This window comes from Pelodiscus sinensis, chromosome Z (genome assembly GCF_052426305.1).
Source record: "Pelodiscus sinensis isolate ZL-2025 chromosome Z, ASM5242630v1, whole genome shotgun sequence".
Classification (NCBI taxonomy): Eukaryota; Metazoa; Chordata; order Testudines; family Trionychidae; genus Pelodiscus; species Pelodiscus sinensis.
The window spans coordinates 15087513-15112565 of NC_143085.1; the positions used below are offsets into that span (position 1 = coordinate 15087513).

Sequence of the window (25053 nt, forward strand, 5' to 3'; positions counted from 1 at the left end):
ATTTGAATATTCATCATTTGATTAATGAATATGCAAATATACAAATGAACATTACCAGTCCTCCAAAAGTTCGTGAATGGATTTACTGGTCCCCATGTCAAAAAGTTTGGGAACCCCTGGACTAGACATAGCCTACGTGTGGGTGCTATCAGAACAGCATGGTAGTGAATGCCTTTGGCAAAGATCTTGCAATCAGTCCTGGAAAATCTAACAAAAGGAAAGGGGGGAGAGGCAAGGGTAAAAGCAGTCATCTCCACTGGGATTAATCAGCAGGACCTTACCCTCAAAAGGGTCAAAAGCTGAACAATATCCTTTGAATATTGGTTTGTTGACTTCTTATAAACACATTCAATGTATTGCAACACACATTCACAAAGCAACAATAGGATGTGTAAACATTATAAAAATAGTTCTCCAGTTGCACACAGTTGTTATAAGGTTCAGACGTTTATTACAGCTGCTCCTGCTTTTTCTGTGCACAGCAGAAGTATCTGATCCAAGAACAACAGGGATGTTCAAAGTGGGGAGTTAGAAGTTTTTATACATACACACACATACAGAGGAAGAGAGAGAGATCTGCGGAGTTAGGAATGATGTATGATCTCGTCAAAGTAACTTTTAAGCGCCGTGCCTATATTTCCCGTCTGTATGGTGAGGAAAAATACTGACCTACTCCCACCTATATCTAGCCCTAAATGTTGCAAGGTCTTGTTTCTCCAAAGTAACACATGCAGAGTCATCTAGCTCCCGCTGCACCTTCAAACAAGCCTTTATCCTCTACCTTTTCTGTACAGCCGTATCACCACTAGTAATGCATCTTCAGAAACAGTATTGCCAAATAGAAAACCAGAAAAAGTAGTTAGGAAATACATCTCCAACAGACTAAGCAATAGGGGATAATGCTTTATCTGGAAAATTAGTGAGGGACAGTAGCCCTAGAACTAGAAGAGCCCACATGACTGCATAGCCCAACAGCTGGGTTCACACCAGAGAGAATTATGCAAAATGCTATAAAGCACTTTGCACTATTGCTCTTTTTGACAAGTAACTTCAGATTTTATACAGTACGAAAAAATCCTGTTACCTTCTCCCCTGCCACACAGCCCCTCAGACACCTGTTTCCTCACTGTGCACACATTTAATATCCACTGCTAGAGGATTTTACATTCACCTTGCAAGAAAAATCATATTACCAATTACAGTAATTCCTCATTTAACACGTGCCCGCTTAACACATTTTCACACTAGCACTTTTTTTTTTTTATTACACGACCGTCCCCAGAATTACATGATTTCTCCAGTCGGCCCATTGCCAGCAGCTGCGCGGGGTTTCCCCCACCTCCCTGCAAAGCAGTGGAGTGTTTGCCCCTTGCTGCGCTGTTTCCCGCTGACTCCCCCTCACCGAATGCCTTACCCCCTCTCCTCTGCTTGCAGACCAATGGATGGGTTTCCCCAGCCGGCCCGGGCTGGGCGAGGCTTCCCCTGCCTCCCTGCAAAGCGGCGGAGGGTTTGCCGCTTGCTGTGCCATTCCCCATCTCCCCCCCATCGCCGGACGCAGTGCAAGTCCCAGCAGACCCATCACAGGGGCATACTCCCAACCCAATTCCCCTCCCCTTCCCTTTTCCAGAGCCAAATACCTCCCCTCCCTGCTGTAACCCAGTTTCCCTTTTCCCCCAACCTTATGTCCTGGTCCCAACAGAAACCACCGCTTGAAACACAACCACCGCCTTTTCCATTATTTTCAATGGGAAAATTGACCCCGCATAACACGTTTTCACTTAACATGATCATTTTCTGAAACATATCTATAGTGTTAAATGAGGAATTACTGTATAGTATAGCTGAAACAAAATAACTTGGTTACAATGTTTATTATCTTTACTTAATTATAAATTATTTATTAGCAAAAACTATAATTAAAACAAAGTTTCTCATGAACCACATACTAGTTGAAAACCTTTGTATTGGTCACCTTTGGTAAGAGTAAAATGTCTTACCAAGGAGATTTAAGAAGTTTTATCATCAGAAGCAACAGCCTAACAGAGATAAGCCCAAAACGAACTCTCCAACTCTAGCTCTCCAGAATACTTCGAACCTGAACTATGTAAATAGATCCATTGCTATTGGCAGTGGCATCAATACTGTTACTCACCAAGTGAGAGTCACTGCGAGGAGATAAATGTTGCTTCATTTTTTATATAAAATCCAATTTCTATTATGTGATTCAGGAAGTTATTGTAGGCAGCTATGAGTGATCACTCTCTCTTGTCTATTATGTAAGATTGCCAGTTCTGGTAGATAATTATGCCATTCTAGTTATAATTCACTTCTGGAGTGATAAAGGCAGGAGCCCATCTCCCAGAGGCCAGCAGATGTGGACATTTTTTTAAATCTAAAAAAACTACATGCAATTTCAAGGAAACTTTTTTTCTATGAACCTTTTTTGCTATAGGTCACAGTGTAGACAAATAATGCTTTGGCTTTTGAGAAGAATAGAATACTGTGGATTTGTTTGATACAGACATTTTAAAAAATGCCGTTGCTTTATATGAGGGTGGTCAAAACCTGGCCAGCCTCTGTGCCCTGTGTAAAGTCAGGCTTGAGAAAGGGGCATACCTCATTTTTAAGGAGACCGAATAAACAGTTTCTTGTCAGTGTAACGGAAGAGGAAGAGAAAATTAAAGATCCTGTGTGTCCGATGTGGGAAACACACCACTGTTTTAGAAGAAGAGAGAACAAGACATTTGTACTCACCCAGCACAACTCAAAGCCATGTCTTTACCATCCATATACATTCTACTGTTTCACTCGTAACTGCTGGATATTAAACAAACTTACTGTATCCTAATTATTAGAAAGATATGAAGCCCTGTCTGCAATGACAACTTAAAAGGCAAGGTTTTGGTTCTCTGTCAGAGTTTGGAAATCTCTCAAGTTGGTTCTTACTTAACAGCTAAGAAAACATAATCAGATCAAAGTGTTCCCACTGAGGCCTATGCTACCTAAACACATGCCATGGATTCTATAGACCCTGGGATTGGAAAGGTTGTTTGAAAGAATAGTAACAAATTTACAAGGAAAACTAACAAGCTCAGAACAACTTGATACCATCATTGTTGGGGAATATCAAAGAAAGTGATGCACAGTCTTCCAAACTAAGCCAGCAGAAAGAAACTGATCTTTCAATAAGGTACATCTTGATGGTTTTGTTTCTCGCGTTTCTCTCACTTCTCCTCTTTCTAGCATAAAAAATAACCACTACAAGCTCCTGAAGCTTAATCTTCAATTGAAAAAAAAAATTCCTACATCACCAACTCCATTTTAAAGTAGTATCAACACTGAAGTGTCTGCATGTTATATATGACAAATAGCCTCCCTCTTTTCAAACCCAGTAACTAGGAACCAAAACAGTGCAATATTATTTTATTCTCCCCAATTGGCCAAAGGTTCCATAAGTTATGGTTTCCTTCCTTTCTTGCGCAGGGACTGGCCTTCTCCTGAAAATGCAATGAACCGGCTACCAGATTCATCCTGAATGTAGAAGGGAAAAGAGAAAGTTGTTTAGAAGAAAGATTCTCTTTGATCAGTAATAAAAAAGCTGAAGACATGCTTCAGACAATATTCCGTAATAAAAGCACAAATGCGCTGGCTATTGAGATTTCACATCCATAATTTACAAAGAAAACTGTTTCCTTCCCCAAAAGTTGTTATGGTTGCAGTAAGTAACCTTTTGTAGATTTAAAAGCAGCACTCAAATTCCCCATGCATCCCTACCATTTTTTATTTCTTCTTCCAGGCTTATGCAAAGCAAAATTTTTAAGTCAACTAACATGAGAATATATGGATATACCATGGACTGCCTCAGCTTACCCTACAACATATGAGCTTTTTGTCTTGTTGATAATATTAAATATCAGTGAGTTGTTTTAAAATCTAAGTTCTCCCTGAGCAATCACAGACTTTGAATTGGCAAAGCCAGAGAGCTTAGAAAGCAGATCTGATCATGCTCAATAACAAGCTATTTCAGTGATACAAGAGATTAAGATCCATTATGCTAAAATACTACCAATTTACTGTGCTACAAGCAGGGGCCCAATTTTCCCACAAATGGCAAATAATTTCCTTTGCTTTAACAATGAGGAATCCTGTGGTACCTTTGGGTTCATCGAGACTACACTAAAATGTTGAAAGGGGATATGCAAATTCTGTGGGAATCTGCATATCTTCTTCTGATTGAAAGTAGTCAAGACGTGGTTTTTTTTGGCAAACCTCCCCCTTTTTCAAAATGTCGCGTAAACCTCATTTTTTGAGGAAAAGCTCTGCTTTCTAAAGTGAGATTGGAATTTGCATATCCCCTTTCGACACTTTAGCATAGTCTAGATGAGTCCTTAGAGACTAACAGATTTATGTAACAGGAGTTTATGAATGAGAATTACGCATATTCTGTGACAGAAGGAAAAGACCCAGCAGTTAATAGTTTCCACTGTTTAAGGATGTAGGAGATTATGGATTCGCTAGCAAATTAGCCTGTCATAAGACGGGATTTTCAGGTCTCTCCTCCACGTCGGTCTTCTCTTCTGAGCCTCCGGTCTCTCTCTCTGTCTCTCGACCACGGAGCCCAAATGGCCATTTGGGCTCCGCACTCCCCGTGCTGCATGGGGAGCACGGAGCCCAAACAATTGCTTGCGCCACTTGCTCTCACACGGTAGCCTGGCTGAGCAGTGCAGAAGTCAGCCAAGTGCCACGGCAGGAGGCGAAGGGGGGTGGGGTGGCGATGTTCATGGCCAGGGGGCGGGGCCTGGAGCCGCTGCCACGCTTCACGTCACTGCACCGCCCCCCCTTCGCCTCCCGCCATGGCGCTCGGCTGACTTCTGCACCACTCAGCCGGGCCGCCATGGGGGAGCAAGCGGCCGTTCGGGCCCCATACTCCCCATGCAGCATGGGCCGCCCAAAGGGAACAGCCAGCATTTCAGGCAACAGCGCCCCCCCAGAGGGAACAGCCAGTATTTCGGCGTTACAGATTCTCAGACACTGGGCTACTACATACATACATACATACATACATACATACATGATATATGCTGAACTGCAGCCACGTACCACAATATGCCCTAAAAAGTCTTCCATAAAGGGAACCTTGCTCATGTCATTAAAACATTATTTTAACTAGATTTCAGTAATTTATATAATTTATAGTTACCGTATTTTTTCTTTATTGTTTTGACCTTAGATCGGTCTGCAGCATCAGAGTCAACAAACAAAACATGCGGGCAGGTTTGCAGGAGTTGGACCAATAAGCAATGCAGACTAGGGATGTTAACTATTGGTTATTTGTGTAAATGTGTAGTATCTTGAAATTTTAGCGGTTACACATTTACCACGGGAAAGGCAGGAGTCGGTGCTCACAGGGAGACAGCTTTTAAACCAGCACTTCCCCTCAGAGCATCAGCTCCCGTCTGCCCCATCCCAGCAGCCTCTCTGGGAGGCAGAGTGGGGGAAGCAGCTCCACTGAAGCCAGCATATTCAGAGGGTTGGCTTAAAAGCTGGCTCCCTGTACGTGTCAGCTCCTGCCTACCCCCCCTTGCTGCCTCTGATACAGGGGCAACCATGGGGGAGAGAGGGAGGATAGTGCATGTAGTTGATAGGATTAACCGATAAGCCCAGGTTGATCAGTTACTCATGTAAGCTGATTTCATGTTGTTGATGTTGACATTCCTAATGCAGACCCCTTTAATGACTGTTAGTTCCACTGCATTACGTTCTCTACAAATACGACAAGGTGCAGAGGTTTACTTACCTCTTCAACTTTCTTGACTAGTGGTCGAGAATTTCTAATGAATGTGATCCTACCGATTTTGAAGTCATAATTAGGTATTCCTCTGGGAAAGAAAGATTGAGATATTAATGTACAGAATAAATGTTTAAGGCTACACTACATGGAAGATCAATGCTGCTGTGGTCAATCTTCCAGGGTTTGATTTAGCAGGTGTAGTATAGACCTGCTAGATTGAACTCAAACGGCGCCCTCGTGAGGAGTAATGGAAGTTGATGGGAGTGTTTGTTCCTGTCAACCTCACACTTTGTGGACAGGAATTTAAGATACATCTACCTCAGCTATGTAATTTACGGCAGCTGGAGTTGCATGTCTTATTTCGATCTTCCCATGTAGTATAAATCAGGCCTTAAGAGTCTTGTAATGGGAATAAATGGGACAAACAGTAGCAAGGACTATTTTCTACAATGTTTGTTGTGACTGTTTGGTTTTTTGAGTGTCATCTTAACTATTCCTTTTGAAGAGTTCTCATTAGGTTTATTTTGCTAGTACAGTCTCAGACCAGAGATTTATTTACTAGAGCTAAGGAAATATTACAAAGAAATACCTGTGATGAGTCACTTTAGTTGTCTACAGCCATATGTAGGGATCATGCCTGCACTTTCCAAAAGAGCTCAAATTCTACTAATAGGACCATTACTATAGTGAGTCTTAATTCAGAAGCAGAGTGGATGAAAATTGATTTTTAATTGCATTTTAAAAAATTTCAGTTCAATATTTTTTATTTAAAAGAAATACACTTTAAATCTATTTAAAATAGAAATTGATAATAGATTACAGCCTAATTTAACTATAATCTATTAAAATAATTTAAATTGAATATAAAACATTAATATTGAATAGCACATTTGCTGCCAAGTTTTAAAGAAAGTCTAACTTCTGAATTGGTGGAAATCAGCTTTTGACTGTAATAGCCTCTTTTGCAAGTGCAGAGAGAAAATATTTTCTTAATTTCAGTTTAACTAATTAAATCACATGATTAGCTCATTCAAAGTTGAAATACCAACTGGAGGTTGAAAAAGCAAGAAAACTTGTTTTCCTGTTCGAATCCATATGACAAAAGAGAATCAGGTCAATTCCTTAATTACACATAATACTTTTATGTTTAATAAATGTATTAGTTTTAACTACAAAATATTTTGATAAATCTTTTTATAAGCTTTTTTTCTTATGTATCTATCATTTTTAAGATAGTTCGATTTTACAACATTAAAATGCTATTTCTGCACATTTTTAATTGCGTTTGAATTTCTCTTCAGCTAGAACCCGATACAAAACACAGGAGAAAAAGCTCATAATCTGGTAAATAAGAAATTCACAATTTTCTAAAATAAAGAAAAAGGAAAGATTAAGAATCTGAATAAAATGTAAGATAAGCTATCGCCTCTTTGTTAGCAAGAACCACCTAATGTAGTGTAAAGGCTATATTTATTTGCAACTCAACATGTTTTAATGGTTATCAATTTGTGAGAATCAATTTTTCTTTAGAAAATAACTAAAAATACAGCTACACAAAACAATCAGAATTGATTATTTAAGTCAAGATTTCCTGGTTACAGATTTAAATCACGATTAAAATTGGTGATTTAAATTGTGTTGAGTTAAATCAGTCTGCCCTGTTTAGAAATGCTTGTGCATTTATCCTGTGAGGAAACAAAACAAGACCATGGCCCAGTTTTGTAAAAGTACATACACTGATAGTCAACGAGATTTAGACTCAAGGGCCTAAATGCCTTCTGAAAATGTTTTTAGGCACTAAAACAGTTAGGCATTTGTTACAAGGCTAAGAGAGGCAACACTTTCATACTTTTACAGATATGGAGCCATCTGATTAACCTGATCACTCTCAAAGCACCATATATTATATTTTTAACTTGGTCAGATACATTTGTGGAAATCAAGATATTACTGACATTTCAGAAGCAGATAAATCAAGAATAATTCATTATGTTCAAACATTGACTTCCCAACTATAGAATTCTGAATTAAATGGGCTAACCTTCGAATGTCTCCTGGTTTAATTGGTGAGGGACTAGGCTCGACACCTTTCTTCTTACCATCTAGCCTATTCCCAGAGCCAGAGAATGCCTACAGGTATAAAGCAAAAAGTCATTTCCACACATTTCACCTAATTGTTAAATTAACACCTCAAGATTTGTGAGCACTGCAAGCATGTTTTATTAAAAACGCTCAAGTAAGCACAGGATCTGACATTTATAATATAAGGAATTTTTACTCTAGAATCTAGTCCTGAGTCTCGTGTCATGCAAGAGACTAGAATGTTATTTCAGTTCCCATCTCTTGGCTCATCAGGAATAGGGATGTGAAAGCTAGTGGGTCCCTCCTCCCCCCTGCTGCCTCTATCACAAAGAAGCAGCAAGGGAAGAGGGAAGAAAATGGGGTGCTTCAAAGTGGCAGCACTGCGTAGAGCCCGGGGCCAAACCATGGACTACATGTGACACTGCCGCTTTGAAACGCTGCATGCAGCCCGGGGTCTGCCACTTTGAAATGCCACATGCCGCCCAGGACCAGTTCCCAGCTGGCCATGCACAGGGCATTTCAAAGTGGCAGCACTGTGTGGTGCCCACAGTCAGCTGGGGACTCCCCTGCTGTGAAATGCCACATGGAGCCTGAGTACTTGAGTCTCCCACTGGCCTCGTGCTTCCCGCAGTGTTTTTGCCTTTGAAATGTTGATATACTTCAAAGGCAGAAGTGCCCTTATCAACTAATAAAATAGTAGATGCAAAGTACATTGATTATTCAATTAGCTAATTAATCTAAATTTAACATCCATAGTCAAGAATAGTTGAGAGCATTCACCACTGTTGGCCAGCACCTCTTTGGCTGATGAAATAGCTTTGACATCAAGAGTTCTTCAAGTCCAGTTCCCTGCATGTAAGGCATGACTAAGAATTATCTAGACCATTCCTGATAGATGTTTGCCTAAGCTGCTCTTAAAAATGTCCAGCGACAGAGATTCCACTCCCTTCCTAGACAATTTATTCCAGCACTCAACTATCCTGACTGGAAGTTTTTCCTAATGTCTATCTTAAGTTTCCACTGTTGGAAAAAAAAAAAAAAAATCACATCTTGTCTTCCCTGACTGAAACGATAGTGACTACAGAACAGGGCCTAGGCAACTGGGCTGTAACAGCAGTGATTTTTCATAAGGGTGTAATTTGTGCTCTAGTTTAGTTTATTCCCACACCATCAACTGCATGTCATTTGCAAGAGTACATCTGTAAAAGTACATATGGGTGTCTGTTCTACACTGCACAAATCCCTACACATTACTGGATGGCATGTCAGACTGGCTTAAAGGTGTTTGTGGCTGAATCTCAGAACAGCTAAGCACATGAATACTGTAAAAGCATGATTGTTTTAAGATGAGTCCATCATTTTATGACATTTATAATGGCAGGAACTTTTACTCTAGAGCCTACATCTTATTTACCAAGTATGTTGATATAGTAGTGCCAATGCTATGCAACTGTCCAGAGGCAATGCCTAGTTTGTGCTCCCAATAACATTTTATCAAAATTTTTTTACTTCTTTTAGGTACTGTTAGATGCTTAAGGGTTACTTCCAGTACATACAATGTATCAGAGTCTTAAGTGCTAATAATTACTATGAATTCAGAATTCATGTTACTGCTCTATTTGTATCTCAGAAATTCCTGACAAATGCGTTGCAGTGAGAATCTATTACACAGACTCTTACACATATCTTTTAGGGCATGCAGCAAGATGATTGTTAGAGATCCATGAAAGCCTTTTTTAAAAAAAAAATAACTTTCCAGATTTTCTTTTTTCTATTATTTCATTTTATCCATGATGGGGGAGGGAAGAACTTCACATTCTCCCCCTTCAGGAGCTAGAAGGCTCTGAAGTAGAGACATGGGGGTTGCAGACAGTGCGAAGAGAGGTTGCAGAGTGGCTCAGTGAGGCCACCTCAATCACCCTGCAGCAGTGGCTTCCATCCCATGGGCTGGGCCCGGTTCCCCACTCTGGGGATATGATGATAGAGGGGCAGATGGGCCAAATCTGTGCAGCACTGCCATCCTACGTACCAGGCCACAACACCACTCATTCAAATGTGTAACAAACAGCACCCCACTGCCCCTGTAATAATAGAAGTGTGGCTGTGCCCAATCTGAGTGGCACTGTGACTTCGTGCAGCAAGTTGCAATACCTGGTACAGGGAGCTGGATCCAGCACCTTGCTCCAAGCCTGGACTTTCAGGTCAAGCTGTTGTGTAATTACATGCTAAAAGCAGCATCTGCTGCAATCAGAGGCAGCCTAGACACAGAAAAGGGGGACCCAAGGGCAGTAAAGGCCCGTCATGCTTGGAAGGCCTAAGAAGAAAACACCTATACCAAGCAGGAGGTAACTGAACGAAGCCTCATCTGGAAAAGCCAGAAAAGCCCAGAGATGAGAACTAAAAGACAAGCCCCTGTGAAGTGGTGAGACTTGAGTTGTTTTTCATATTTGTTTCTAAGTAAAAGAAAAGCTCTGAGTAAAAGAATAGGCTCAGAGTGCTCAACACTATCAGATAGAAGATACTCACACGAAATCCTAGGTCACTCACGTAGCCACTGTGATCTGCTTCAACATCCTAGGAAAGAAAGGAGAAAAGCTGTTTAATTATATTCATGCTTTGTTAATCAAAATTAACAAATATTTCATGGACTTCAGAGAATCCTGGAACTAGAAGGGATCTCTAGAAGGGACCCCAAGAGATCATCAAGTCCTTTCCTGGCACTTATGGGAGGACCAAGCACCATCTAGATAATCCCTTACAGATTTTTATCTAACCTATTCTTAAAAATCTCAAGGGATGGAGATTCCACAACCTCCTTGGGCAATTTATTCCAGGGTTTAGCCAGTCTTACAGTTAGGAAGTTCTTCCTAATATCCATCCTCAACCTCCCTTGCTACAATTTAAGCTCACTGCTTCTTGTCCCATCATCAGACGTCAAGGAGAATAATTTTTCTCCCTCCTCCTTATGACACCATTTTAGGCACTTGAATGCTGTTAATGTCCCCTCTCAATCTTTTCTTTTCCACACTAAACAAATTGAGTTCTTTCAGTCTTCCCTTATAGGTCATATTTTCTAGACCTTTAATCATTTTTGTTGCTCTTTTCCGGACCTTCTCAAGTTTTTCTACATATTTTCTGAAACGTATTCCCCAGAACTGGACTCAATACTCCAACTGAGGCCTAATCAACACTGAGTAGAGCAGAAGAATTACTTCTCATGTCTTGCTTACAACATTCCTGTTAAGTCTTTCCCAGAACGATGTTTAATTTTTTAAAACAGTGTCACGCTGTTGAGTCATATTTAGTTTGTGGTCCCCTATGGCCCTTAGATTCCTTTCTGTAGTGCTCCTTTCTAGACATTTTCAATATGTGAAACTAATTATTCCTCCCTAAATGGAGTACTTTGCATTCGTTCTTATTGAATTTCATCCTATTTATCTCAGATCATTTCTCCAGTTTGTCCAGGTCATTTTGAATTATAATCCTATCTTCCAAAGCACTTGGAACCCCTCCCTTCTTAGTATCATCTACAAATTTTATAAACATAACTCTCTACACAATGAACTTTTACAAGTATTTTATAAAGTTCACGGAGTATCAATTATTGGACAAAGTTTTTGCCCTGGAAATAAGCTGTTCTACATGAACAATCTCTGTGGGGAAAAGAAATCAAAGAAAATAAATTTAGGCAAGAGCATCTGGGAAATAAAATTTATAGCTAAGTTGTTTGAGCTCAACACCTTTTCATAAAGAGGCTTCCATTAGCTTTCTTTACGGCCAGAGTTAAAAGAGAAGGCAGCTAAAGAGAATGCACTTAAGAGAACAAGAATGAACTTAACTTACTGTGTTCTCCTCGTGTTGTGTGTGTCTTTCTGGTTCTTTGTACCCCAAAGGTGCATCAAAATCCACCTGTTTTTGTAGCAAGAGAAATGTCAGTGTTTGCTTTTTACAGATACAGTTTTAAAAAAATATATCATAATTTGCCACTCCCTAAAGTCTCAACAAGCTCTATCCTTCTATTTTGAACTAAAGGGAACAGATCTTTTAAAAAGCGTAGTTAATAAAAACGTTACAATTGGAATGTGGAAGACTTGTCTCTGAAGGTGCAACTATTCTAACTCTTCAGTTTCCAGGCTGTCAAACAGACTACCATCTTTTATACTATATATTTTAGAAATGTGGGTCCATCTGTCCATGAGTCTATTTGTTCATGAACTTCTCCCAAATGGTAAGAGACAGCACCACCAAATTTGGTATGCAGCTCCCTCTTATCATAACTTAAAGCAATGTAAGGGTTTGGTTGTGCCAGGACAAGGAGTTGTGCCTGGAATGGGATTGTTTCTCATAAAATGAAAAGGGAGGCATCTGGCAGGAGACATAGTTTTACTGCAGAATGACCATGGAAAGCAGCAGAAGGCAAGAGATGGAGACTAGGACAGCTACCCCATAGGGCTAGCAGGGGGCAGGAGTGGAGAAAGGAACAGCTATATACTATATATTTCAAAGAGTTTGTCTGTTTGTATGCCTGTCTCTTCCCCAGCCGGTAGACATGCATCCCTGCAGGGGCTATGTAGTGGCCACGGACAGGTGCTTCTCACCTGGCTCGAAGTTGCTGCAGTAAGAGATAACTGGGGTTATCCTCTCTCCCCAGAGCAGCCTGCATACTGAGCCGCTCAATTCTAGCCCCACCCCAGAACAATGATTTAAATGAAGAAAACCAAAACTTATTTGAGTTAAGGGCCCACGCAATACAAAGTAAATCTTCTAGTAAGGACATAAAACAAAGTCACCAGGAGAACAGTCTGCAAACTAAAGTTCTACAGGAATTACATGCAGTTCAATCACCAAAAGACATATTATCTGTGGCCTTCATCTTGCAGCTCACCTATAATTACAAGTGCTATATTACTGAATGCTCACCTTTCCTACAACATAGATAATGTTGCATTATAGGCAAATGTCATGATCAAATGCCCTTTCTCAAAAGAATAAGTGACAGTAAAAATCCTGTCACAAAAATTTCAACTTACATTCATATCACACTCTATGATGGACACAGCTTTATCAGGTTTGGTCTCCATTACCCGGAGCTCGTAGATCTGAAACAGGAGAATGAATAATATAAAGCCATTCCTCTTGGTGTGTAAATTGATAAAGAAACTTGGACAACATTCTCACAATGGAGACCATTTGTTCCAATAGACTGTAAGCTCTTCAGATTAGGGACTGTGTCTATCTCTGTTTATACAACATGTACCACAACAAAGGGTTCAATCAGATAAGGACCTCTGGGTGTCACCACCATGACCATATTTCAAAATGGAGGACTACACTGAATTTTTTGTTGCCTCTCAATACAAGTAGAGGGATTTATTTGGTCAGAGGCCAGTTATCTGATTCTGAATCTCCTTACTTCCAGTTTCCAAAAACCAGCTACAAGTTAGGGTGAGGCAGAATACATGTATTAATGTATGATAAAATGGTCCTCTAAAGTTTTACCATTGCTAAGAGTCTATTTTGCTCCTAATAATCATTTATCTGAAATGATTTATAATTTAACCATAAGTTATCTAAGCTGAGCTGAATCCTGGCAAATAAGTATTTTCTCCAGAAGCAAAATTAATTTGAATTTAAAATAGTTCAGTAATTCAAAGTGTCAGAGATCAGAAATTAAAGAACTGACTGCATTTCTCATTCTCAGAATTAAAAAAAGATCTCTTTTAAAAAGAAAAGTACAGGTGAAGCTACCATAGATTTTTGCATTTTTAGCGACTGAAAATCTGGGTCCTATTAGCCATGGGATACCTAGCCCTGGGGAAGGTCCCGCCTGCTTCCTTGAGATGTCCAAAGTCCCTGAGAAGCTGTTTTCAGAGCTATTACATCTTTCTTCATTGGGTCTATTTGCTTCTGACATGTAGCTCACACAGTGTCCATTCACAAATTTGTGCAGAAAAATGGGTGAACTAGGATGGTAGTTTAAGCTGAACAAAAGACTGCATGGGTCTCCTGTTCAGCTACTACTGACGCTCAATGTGAGTATCTGCAAATTATGTGATTCTATAAATGTATTTTTAGGGTTCCATGCTATACATACGCAGAGACATGATTTGTGTTTCCTAGGATTGCATGCAGGTTTAGTTAGATAATGTTATTTACACTAGATACCATACCTTCTCATTGTAGTTGATGGCAATAACATCCCCAGTGGTTAGACAAGCAAAGTTTCTCAAAGCATTTTCTAGTCTTTGGATCATGTTAAGAACTGTATGATTGTTTTCAGTGTAATACAGGCAGTCACCGGGTTACGTACAAGATAGGGACTGTAGGTTTGTTCTTAAGTTGAATTTGTATGTAAGTCGGAACTGGTACATATTGTAGGGGAAACTCTAGCCAAACATTTCTCCAGAGCTCAGTTTTATTCTCCCACACCTCACTTCCCTCAGTCCTTTATTCTCAAGCTGAGGTGTCTGCTGAGAAAAGCCACTCTGCGTCTCCCTGGTCTGCTGGGAGGGGGGGGGGGAGGGGGGCAGGCGCTAGCTTCGCATCTCCCTGGTCTGCTGGGGGGAAGCAGCTAGTGCGGGGTTGCCTCACCCCGTTTGTAAGTAGGAATCCGATGTAAGTCGGATCCATGTAACCCAGGGACTGCCTGTATTCAAGTTATACATCAACAAATGTTCCAGCTCTCTTACATGTGACTTAAAATATGAGTACCATCGACAGTTTAGTAAGTATTAGAAATTCAACATCCTTTATAGATGTTCTTAGGGAAACCCAATAAAGTCCTCCAAATAGTAAAACAAGGCATTGTGCTTCACACCACAATTTCTTACCTATTCATACTGTCTGGAAAATAAAGGCCCAGAATTTTTTCTAAAATTACTTCAGTTAAGCTTCTGAACTAGTGGCCTATTTATAGATAAGCCAACTACCTAGCAGTTCTCACTGATTCATTTTAAGGAAAAATCCTTTATTCCCTATTTAGGCTTTTATTCTTTGGTGCACAGAATGTTTGCCTGAGCAAGGACTACAGGATTTGTTTCCACTTCCTTAAGCTCTCATTTAGAAGAATGCCTTTTTTCCCCACAGGGAATTCACATCACTCTCTGGCTCCTATCAGATTTCATTCTCATACCCCTAAGTTTTCAGAGATGGCCCTAGTAACAGTAAAATGCTAATAGAAGTATACAAACAATGCTGAAAAGCTGCCCAACCTTTTCTCTCCTGTTTAGGGTAAACTAGTGCCAAAGCACTTTCTGTTCCTTTTCCGGAATGAAGTGAAAGGATACACAGCTTTGGGATTGGTGATGTCAAGGAAGTCTGGACTTTGTGGTTGAAACTTTGAATAAGTAGCCACTTGAAGGTTAACACTCTCTACCTGCACCAGGCCTCCTTCTTCCAGAAGCAAGTTCTGCATCATCTGCAAAGAATATTGGAGACAAAGACAGGACACTGTATAAGTATCTATGCAACAGAAACAGATAACTTTCAGATGGAATTTCCCTTGCGAATATGCAACCTCATACAGGCAACAACCTACACTGATTAACTCAGAAGAAAGTGTTAGCTGTAACTGAAACACCAACGAGTGTTGACTCTGCAACTGAAATACAATTTCAGCAAATATTCTAGCAAATATTCTACTTTAACATCACCCCACTAATCCTGTACTTTAAATTCTGACACTTTGGTGTAAAACCACTTACCCAATGTGGAAGGTAACAAATGCCTTCATCAGCCACAAATTCTAGCACACCACAATGTGTCATTCGATCTGAATTTTTATTGGTCAGCTTAAATAACATTGGGTATGTAATGTTAAGTCGACCTGGCAGAAGGGTAAAAAAGATACAATATGTTATAAAACTCATAGTAGATTTATAAAGGCTGCAGAGACTGAATATTAGCAGGATAATTAGACAATATCCTAGAGAAATTGAGAGTCTTTCCAAGTACCCCACCTCCAACAAACAACTTATTAAAGGAGATAAAGTACAGACAGAAGACACCTTAGCTAGTAAAAGGAGGAAAGACTGTTTGATATATTTGGTATACTAAAACTATTGACTTCTAGCAGACCCGCATAAATGGAAGAAACCCAGCTTAGTGTCTAGAACCTCCATTCTTCTACTTATAAAATAAACTTTGTGAATTCACTTCAGTCAGTGGAGGCCAAGACAACAGAACCAAGGTGGCAAACACATACAAATATTTGAAATTATTGATAAAGCATGATAATTTCATCAATTTAAGAATTGATACTAGTGTCAGGCAGCTGTTAGAACGCTTAAAACTGTCTGCTTTGCATTTGAACTATGTGCAGATAAAACAAAACCCTTTTAGAAACTATGTAAAAAAATCCTCAAAGTATGGATTTTTCCAGTATATCTTTCTAAATCACATTTTAATGACTATATAAAGCATTTTCTGCTGTTTGCCTACACATACACACAGCACTAAATTTCTAGTGTTCTTACAACAGAATGAAAATTACTTACTGAGTTGATCCAAAGCAGATGGTGGCATAATTACTGCAGAAATTAATAAAAAAGTTACAATAAGAACAGGAACAGCATGGCTACGGAAAGCCACAAAAAATTATACAGTTTGATCATTCCTTCTTGGCAGGCAGCATTGTACCAGGCTTCTGAATTTCTGAGCTACAAATGCTATCAGAATCAGTCTAGACCAGGGCTGGGCAAAATACAGCGTGGGGGCTAGGTCCATCCTGCCAAGCCACAGGATCTGTCCCACGGGGCACCCTGCCAGAACCCTGAGGCACTTGCAAGCTGTCCCTGCATTTCTCTACTCTGCAGGGAGAGGGAGGCTTCATGCAATCTCCCTGCCCCCAGCCCAATCCTTAGCTCCTATTGGCCAGAAACAATCAGCCAATAAGAACTGACCTCAGCCAATCTCCCAGCTCCAATTGGCTGGAAACAGCAAGCCAATTGGAACTGAGATATTGGCCTGAGTGACTGGGGCAGTGGGACTTGAGAGCCGGTGGAGGAAGAGCTTTTATTTTTAAGTGGGCTGGGGCTGCCGGCCAGGAGAGAATTAGGTAAACTCCTCCCGTCCAGCGCCTACCTCTAGCACCCCAACTCATTCCCCCAGATAATCATCTGCACCTCCTGCCCAAGGTGACAACTCCCTCCCAGATTCTGTACCACCTGTTACATCCCTCCCCCAGGACAGAATCTTCTCCTGCACCCACACTCCCATCCTGACCCTACACTCCAATCTCCATACACAAGTCACAACTCCCTCCTCAACCCAAACACCCTGTAAGACCTCATGCCATCTCCTGCACCCCAGTCCCTTATTCCATGAGTCCTTCTGCACCCAATCTTCACCCTAGATCTTCCACAGAAAATTGCGGCCCTTTACCACTTACTAAAATCTTTGAGTGGCCCCCCACCAAAAATTATTGCCCACCCTGGTCTAGACAAAAACATCTAGTAGTTTTAACTCAAAATATAAATTCTGAGTGGGGCAAGTGGGAGAATTTAGAAAGTTTTACAAAACCTAATATTTTAAAAACATTAGCATATTTTCCCAAAGTAATTTTATTTGGTTATAATTAAACAACCAAAATGCTGACAACTCAACAACACAGCATTGGATTTAAATATGGGAGCCTGAAAACAGAGCTGACAAATCTATTCTCCTTGTTCAAACTGAGTGAAACATAAAGAGGAAGTTAAAACAACACATATGGTAAAAACAACAGATTTTTAAATGATTTATATATTAAATGACAAGTAAAGCCACTTGTTTTCTTTTTAAATCATGTGACTTCTAGTTTACACAAAGATAAATCAGGAACATCAACATCAATTAAACTATATTAATGTAAGAAAAGATTATTTAATCTGTGAGTTCCCCTTTAACTGAAATCACAAAGCCATCAATAAGTTTCCATGCTTTATTATGTTTTTGGCCTCATCCTGTTTCTACAATCACCTGCCATATACAATACTACTGAATATTTATATGTAACATTCAGCAGTGTATTATTCAAAATAAAACATGCACATACTCTTCCCGCCTTTCTCCACATCTGATCTGTCATTAGGTCCTGCAAGCATAGATACTGAGAAGCAACGATACTGGGTTGAGAAGCGGTTCTGGAAAACTCGGGGGATTGGATGATCAAACATATTAAAAGAAAACTGTGGGAGGAAAGAAAAGACATTGATCCACTTTGCAAAGACACCAGCAGACTTAAGATTTTTACAAAAGAGATTATTTAAATTCAACGAAGAATACAAGTGATTGTCATTTACAGTAGAGTTCTGATCATCCGGAACCTTTGGGACCTAGGTGGTGCCGGATTATTGGATATGCTGGACTAACAGGAGGTACTATAAGATGGTTTATATATATATATATATATATATATATATATCACACTCTCTCTCTCTCTCTCTCTCTCTCTCTCTCTCTCACACACACACACACACACACACACACACACACACACACACACACACACAATATACTGTATATAAAGTGTTTTTAACCCTTTTTATTATAGCACAAGCACTGTCCAGCGCCACACAATGCTAGTGGCAGACTGACTCAGTCCAGTACGGTTTTGTTCAGTTCAGCTGCTGCTGCTGCTGCCGCCGCCGCCTTGTGACTCGTTTTTTGCCAAAGCTCACTCACTAGGCTCTTGCCATTTTGATGCCAGACTATCAGGCATCCGTACAATTGGATGCTGGACTATTGCAGTTTTACTGTATTTACTTCTTCAGCACAGGGTAAGAGATATTCAACTTAGGTGTGGCAGAAGGATATTTTTGTACAATTACACTTTTATTTTAATGATAAAAGAGATGACAGTGCATATAGTATAAAAATAAGCACAGTCTTAGGTCTTCATCATTCCTGAAAGCAAATCATGCATAGGAATACAGTAAGGTAGTAAAACAAACGAAAGGGAATATACTCAGAATTTCTCAGGAAATACTCAGAATTAAGGGGAAAGGAGGCGACTCAGACTAAATCTGTGGTGTCCAACCAGTATTGAAGCTATAGCGAATTAGCCACAATCAACTGGCCAAACAGCCAAATGTGGCTAGTGACTAGTTTGTTGGGCACCACGGCTGTAAACTTTTTAAGATTACTCCATATATAATAAGGAGTGCTGTGGCACCTTATATATTAATAGATGTGTTTGGGCATAAGCTATTGTGCATAAAAACCACTCTGTCAGATGGATGACAAAGATGCATGCATCTGATTAAGTGGCTTTTACATACAAAAGCTTATGCCCAAACACACTGGTTAGCCTATAAGGTGTCACAGGACTCTTGTTTTTGCAGATACAGACAAACATGGCTCTGAGACTTGTCTCCATATATCACTACACAAAAAAGCCACCCTGCAACCATCAATGAGTGGGCAGGCTAAATTGGGGTTGCTTTCTTAGCTATCCTCTGCTCTTGGGAGCAAAGACTTTGCTGGAGAGGTTTCCAGAGAGGGCTTTAAAAACCTCTCCTGTTCCAGTCGGCTACTTGTGAAAGGAAAGGCGGCGGGGCCAGGAGGGAGGGATGGGCGAAGAGGAGGGTTGTTTACTTATGTCCCAGACAGGCTCCCTGAGGCGGCTCCCTCAATGCGTTGGGCCCAAAGGGACAAACTCCGACCCCCTCGCAGAGCAGTGACGTGTTTGTTGCTGGACAGGCTCCCCTAGCGCCTCCCCTGCCTGGGCACAACAATGCACGCGCGATGACTCCGCAACTTTCTCCGTCCCGTCCCCCTGCGCCCCCCGTTCTTAGGCACCCCCACAAACCCCCGGAAAGGCTTTTACCATCCTGTCGCGCCGTCTTCTTGCTTATACAGCTCTCGGCAGGGGATCCCAGAGAAGCGCCTTCACGTCTGGGCAGGATCAATGCAGCGACGGCTGCTCCTCCCCCCACAGGAAATCCTCTGCTGAGGGAAAGGGAAGCAGGGAGGAGGAAATCACTGGGCCCTGCCCCTTTGCTCTAAGAGTGACTTTCAGTTTCGACAGGCGTGGGGGCTATCCTACCAGCGGTGAACGCGATCAGCAGAAACCGAACGCCCTCATAGGTCTCAAAGGCGCGAAAAACATTTGGGAGGTTTGGCCCACTGTTCCCACTAAACTACATTTCCCAGAATGCAACGGCTTATCAATAGCCCCTTATTGAGAAAGCCAAGAGACTTCCGGTGCAGCCCCTTGGAGAAAAGGCGGAAGTTGCTTCACAGGCGTCAACATCGTCTTTTGTTAAACAAACGATTTTTCCTATTCACTCCTGAAACAGTTATATTTTAGAGCTTATGGCTTGTTTATATCTAATAGAGGGGCAGGTGAGGAATCTTGCCCATGTCAACAATGGCGGCGACGATGATGGGCGATGTAGACGGACACACAAAATGGCGGTTTCAGGAGCGCTTCGTGGCGATTGGCCAATCGCTCGGCTCCTCGATCGCCACAATCGCAATGTGGTTGGTGGAGGGCTGAGACGATCGGATGGATAGTCCAATCAGCGCTGTAGAGATACAAAGTACTGGAATGTTATTGGGGCGTGGCCAGGACGCTGAGACCAATGGGAATTGGCGCGATTTGGCGCCTGCTTTGAGTGAGACTGAAGAGATCCGAACGGAGGGAGCAACACCAGCAGTCGCCGCTCTCCCGCCTTGCAGCGCGGCGGTAGCGGCCCGGTCTCGGCAATGTTCCTCTCCGACTTCCGTAAGGAGTTCTACGAGGTGATAGTGACTCAGGTAAGCGGCGTCCGGGGCGGGGGGGAGTATGAAGCCCGAACCGGAGCGGAGACAAGCCCAGGGGGAGCGAACCCGCATCCTGAACGGGGCCTACTAACTCCTGGCCCAGTGAGGTAGCGGGTTCCAGCAACCGCCGGGCCGCCCTGCTCCAGCTCCTGTCTCTCTCCCCGCTCCCCGCCAGCAGGTGCTTTGAGGGTAGAGGGGTCGCTCGCGATGGGAGGGCTCCTAGCTAGACTCTGGAGGGTCTTGCGCCTTTCTCCGCGCAACGCCCCGTGGGTCGGGCTGGATCCGCGCTCCGCAGGGTCCTGATAGGGCGGGACCGTGTCACTTAGGGAGCCGCCATACCGAGCCGGGGCCTATGCATTGCCCTGCTTTCAGCCTCATGATAGGCGCTGGGTTCCCCTCCTCTTCCCCCTCCAGAGCCCTGCACCCTGCTCCTCTCTCTCCCACCGGCTGCTGGTGCCAGATGCTGGTTTCAGATCGAACTCGACTGAGCAGGGAGGGTTTGCATTCAAGTTCTGGCTCGGTTGCCCGTAGTGGTCAAGTGGAGTCCTCACCTGGGTACATCACCGCTCAGAGTGTGCTTTGCTTTATTGCCTGGATTCTTTGGAGTGCACTCAGAGCTGAGACGCAAAATGTCTCAGAATCAGCAACAAGGTTTTGGAATGTTTTGAATTGTGAAATGGACAAAGAGCATTTTGGTGAGGACAAGGAGCGGTGACATCTACCTGGGTGTAGCTAGTTGAGAGAAATCCCAGATAGGGAGCTATGTGGAAGTAAAAGCTACTAGGTGCCTTGTGGCCGCTAGGATTTTATATTGAGTTTTACATCAAGCTAGCTGTCTTGATGTAAAAATCAATTACAGGGTTATCTTGACATAAGCCGCTTATGTCAATCTTGCTGTAGGTCTTTATTTAAATTTGGCTTCCAGCATTGGTCATATAAATGCTTCTCTGTGCTTATTTTGTATTACCATCTCCATCACTGTTGATGTAATTAAATCAACACAGTGTCACTGCATTGCATACAGCAACTTATGGCTTTCAGAAGCTGTCCAGTGATGCCCCACATTGATATACAAGTTCTCCAGGCGATGATGCCCACCACTGATACAAGGAGCTACGTGTGTGCTAGGGATGTTAGAAATCCTTTATTTTACTAATTGTGTAACTGCAACAATTCTTAGCCGTTACATGATTATTTGATGTCCCCAGGGGCAGGGCCGGCAGTCAGTATACTCTGGCCCACTCCTGGGAAGTCCCCTGCCACCTTGCAGCTGCTGCCTCCAATTTTTAATCAGCTGTTCTCATGATCCGACTCTCACCTGCCACTCTATGCTGCTGTGTCTGTTTCAGAGACAGCAGTGTGGTGTGATTGGTGGGAGTTGGTCCACCAGGGGAGCTGGTTTAAAAATGAGCTCCCTGTACAGACTTCCTGCTGCCCTTCAATGTGGCTTCTCATACAGCCTGCCTCTCCACTGCTGCTTCCATGGCAGCAGCTTCTGTCTGTGGGGAGCTTGGGCCCACAGTAGAAAGGGGCTGCTCCTGCCTTTGATATAGAGGCAGCAGCACAGGGTGGCGGGCAGCTCCCCTGCATGCTCTTCATATAAAACTTGAACTGATGGGCTGGGACTGAGCCAGCTTGCCAGTCTGAGTTTTAAAGGCAGAGCATGGAGTGGGGTGAGATTTGTTGAGGTTAACTGGGACTGTTAACCAATAAGCAGTATTTATCAAGTGAACAGTTATCCGGCTGGCCAGGAACATCCCTAGTGTATGCATCAACGAGCAATTTTAAAACTGCAATTGTCTGTATGGTAACCTAATTTTGTTGTGTAGACATGGCCAAAAACTATCAAATGACACTAATTAATATATACCAAGCACTGTCAAGAGTTGTTCTTTTGGTTTCAGAATATAGGGTTATATAAAGTTAGAATGAGAGATCACTTATTTGATTGCAAAAATTTTAAAGAAAAATCCTGTAATAAAATTAATTTACATCAGTTATACGATTGCCAGCTTTTGATAAATGCTTAACATAATTTCAGACATATGAATGCTGAAAATGTTGTCATTTTACCCTTTACATTTTGAAATACAGATTTTAAGATAAGGAAGAACAGATTTATTGAACTTCATCAAAGGGTCAAGACATCAGATGTCAAAGCTGCTGCTTGATAACAGAAGGATCCCATTAGGAAACTGGCATGCCTTTTCACAGAAGAAATCACTTTCTTATGAGTTATTTAGAGCTTCTTGTTAAATCTTTATTGGAAAAACATGTTGCAAAAACATGATATTGCTATAACTTTTTTTGAAAATCGCTATACAGGCAGTCCCCGGGTTACGTACAAGATAGGGACTGTAGGTTTGTTCTTAAGTTGAATCTGTATGTAAGTCAGAACTGGCGTCCAGATTCAGACACTGCTGAAACTGACCGCCAGTTCTGACTTACATACAGAATCAACTTAAGAACCCCAGGCGTCCCCAAGTCAGCTGCTGCTGAAACTGATCAGCAGCTGATTCCAGGAAGCCCGGGGCAGAGCAACTCTGCCTGGGGCTTCCTGTAGTCAGCGCTGGTCAGTTTCAGCAGAAGCTGACTTGGGGACGCCTGGGGCAGAGCAGCTGGGGTGCTGCTGGGTTGCTCCAGTAGCGCCGCTCCTCAGCACTACTGGAGCAACCCAGCAGCACCCCAGCTGCTCTGCCCCAGGTGTCCTGATTCAGCCGCTGCTGAAACTGACCAGCAGCGGCTGAATCAGGACACCTGGGGCAGAGCAGCTGGGGTGCTGCCGGGTTGGTCCAGTAGTGCCCAGAGCGGGCGCTGCAGGACCAATCGGCAGCGCCCCAGCTGCTCTGTCCCAGAGTCCAAAACAAAAGCCTGGTCTGCTGGGGGGGGGGGGGGGGAGCACACTAGCTGCGCTCCCCCTCCTCCCCCAGCAGACCAGGGACACGGGGAGCAGAGCCGCAGCGGCACCAGCAGACCACAGGCTCCCGGACTGAAGCGGCAGCCGCGGGGGGGTCCCGCGCCTCTGTGGCTTAGCCAGAGCAAAGCCTCAGAGGCGCGGGGAACCGCCGCTGCTGCCGCTTCAATCTGGGTGCCTGTGGTCTGCTGGGGACGGTCCCCAGCAGACCACAGGCTCCCGGACTGAAGCGGCAGCCGCGTGGGGGTCCCGCGCCTCTGAGACTTTGCTCTGGCAAAGCCTCAGAAGCGCGGGAACCCGCCCGGTGCCCCTGGTCTGCTGGAGACGGTCTCCAGCAGACCAGGGGCACCGGAGCAGCTTACGAACGGGGCTTTCTCGCCCCGACTTCCGGGGTGAGAGAGCCCCGTTCGTAAGTGTGGATCCGACGTAAGTCGGATCCGCGTAAGTCGGGGACTGCCTGTATTCCGTCTTGATGGGCCTTCATTTTGTAATCAACCTTCCATGATACTAGGGTTAATGTAGATGGGCTCCAGGATTTTTAGCATCAGTTTATTAAACTGTGATGATCAGTGTACGTATAGATATAAAGTGGTAAAATTTTTGGGTAGCCTACATTAGTTCTTCTACTAGTGAAGCTGTGCTACTGACTGTCTGATGTTGGAAGCACTTAAAAATAATATTGTGTCCAGCAGCACTTAAAAAGAAGAGAACTCTAGTCATCTTGCTTATTGTAGCCTACTTATGCTACAGTTTTCTAAAGTGCTGACACTCTAGCCAAGATCTTATTGAACACTTGTTCAGGTTATTTTTAAATACTGTTCTAGGATTGAATAATTTTGAATTTTCAAAAATTATGCCCTAACCACATAGGCCAGTATAATGATGTTTCCTGAAATGGCTAATGGAAGAAGTCCTGGACATAAGTTCAGGATATGATAATTATGTAGCAGAGACTAAGTCTGTGTTCAGCTTTTATCTTACTGTGAGATGGACTACTTAAACCTTTTTGTGTTGCTCTGAAACTGAGACACAGTATCAGCTTGAAATATTAAACATTAATTTTAAGCAATCATTGTTCTGATAGCCTGTTTTAAGATCTATTCTGGGAATTGGAGAAACTGGTTAAATACAAGAAAACTAAGGATTCTGGGAAATGTCATCACAACTGCAGTTGGTGTTAGATGTTAATTGTAGTAGGAAGAGAACTTCGGCTACGCTAACAAGCTGAATTTAAGCAGAAAGAAATCTGTCTTTGGAGATATTTTAATATATGTGTATCGTGAAATAATTATCAGAGTAGGAAGATGATTGGTGGATCCTTCTTTAAAAAATTACTGTTCTCTTGTGTAATCGGTTACCTTGTGTAACGAGTGACAGTATGACTCGTTTTACTTTATTTTTTTGTACTGTTTGTTTGCATTGAAAAATTTTACTGGTGGAAAGTGATTATTGTGCAAATAACCTAATATGTCTGCTTTTTTTTTTTTTTTACAGTAGCAAGCCATATGCACTAATTAATATT

The 25053-nt window shown here is 42.3% G+C and overlaps 2 protein-coding genes across 2 annotated transcripts in view; one reads left to right on the forward strand and one right to left on the reverse strand.

Annotated features, from left to right (window-relative positions):
* Positions 1-1420: 1420 nt before the first annotated feature.
* UFD1 (ubiquitin recognition factor in ER associated degradation 1) lies at positions 1421-20183 on the reverse strand. Its single transcript, XM_006134947.4, has 12 exons — positions 19680-20183; positions 17907-18039; positions 16369-16401; positions 15577-15698; positions 15160-15290; positions 14044-14116; positions 12904-12972; positions 11717-11782; positions 10400-10447; positions 7833-7921; positions 5798-5879; positions 1421-3531 (listed from the first exon to the last, which is right to left on the reverse strand). Exons 1-12 carry the CDS (start codon positions 19680-19682, stop codon positions 3457-3459), a joined length of 924 nt encoding a protein of 307 aa, XP_006135009.1. The 5' UTR covers positions 19683-20183; the 3' UTR covers positions 1421-3456.
* Positions 20184-20368: 185 nt separating this feature from the next.
* CDC45 (cell division cycle 45) overlaps positions 20369-25053 on the forward strand; it is a 32101-nt gene continuing 27416 nt past the window's right edge. Inside the window, exon 1 of the mRNA XM_006134946.5 lies at positions 20369-20611. Coding sequence (XP_006135008.3) covers positions 20561-20611 — 51 coding nt within the window. The 5' untranslated portion in view covers positions 20369-20560. The remainder of the gene's footprint in view (positions 20612-25053) is intronic.

Coding starts and splice junctions, on each gene's coding strand:
- UFD1 (XM_006134947.4), bottom strand. Junction 10,448..11,716: donor CACAACACGAGGAGAACACA/GTAAGTTAAGTT, acceptor TTTCTTTCCTAG/GATGTTGAAGCAGATCACAG. Junction 7,922..10,399: donor TGAGTGACCTAGGATTTCGT/GTGAGTATCTTC, acceptor TTATACCTGTAG/GCATTCTCTGGCTCTGGGAA.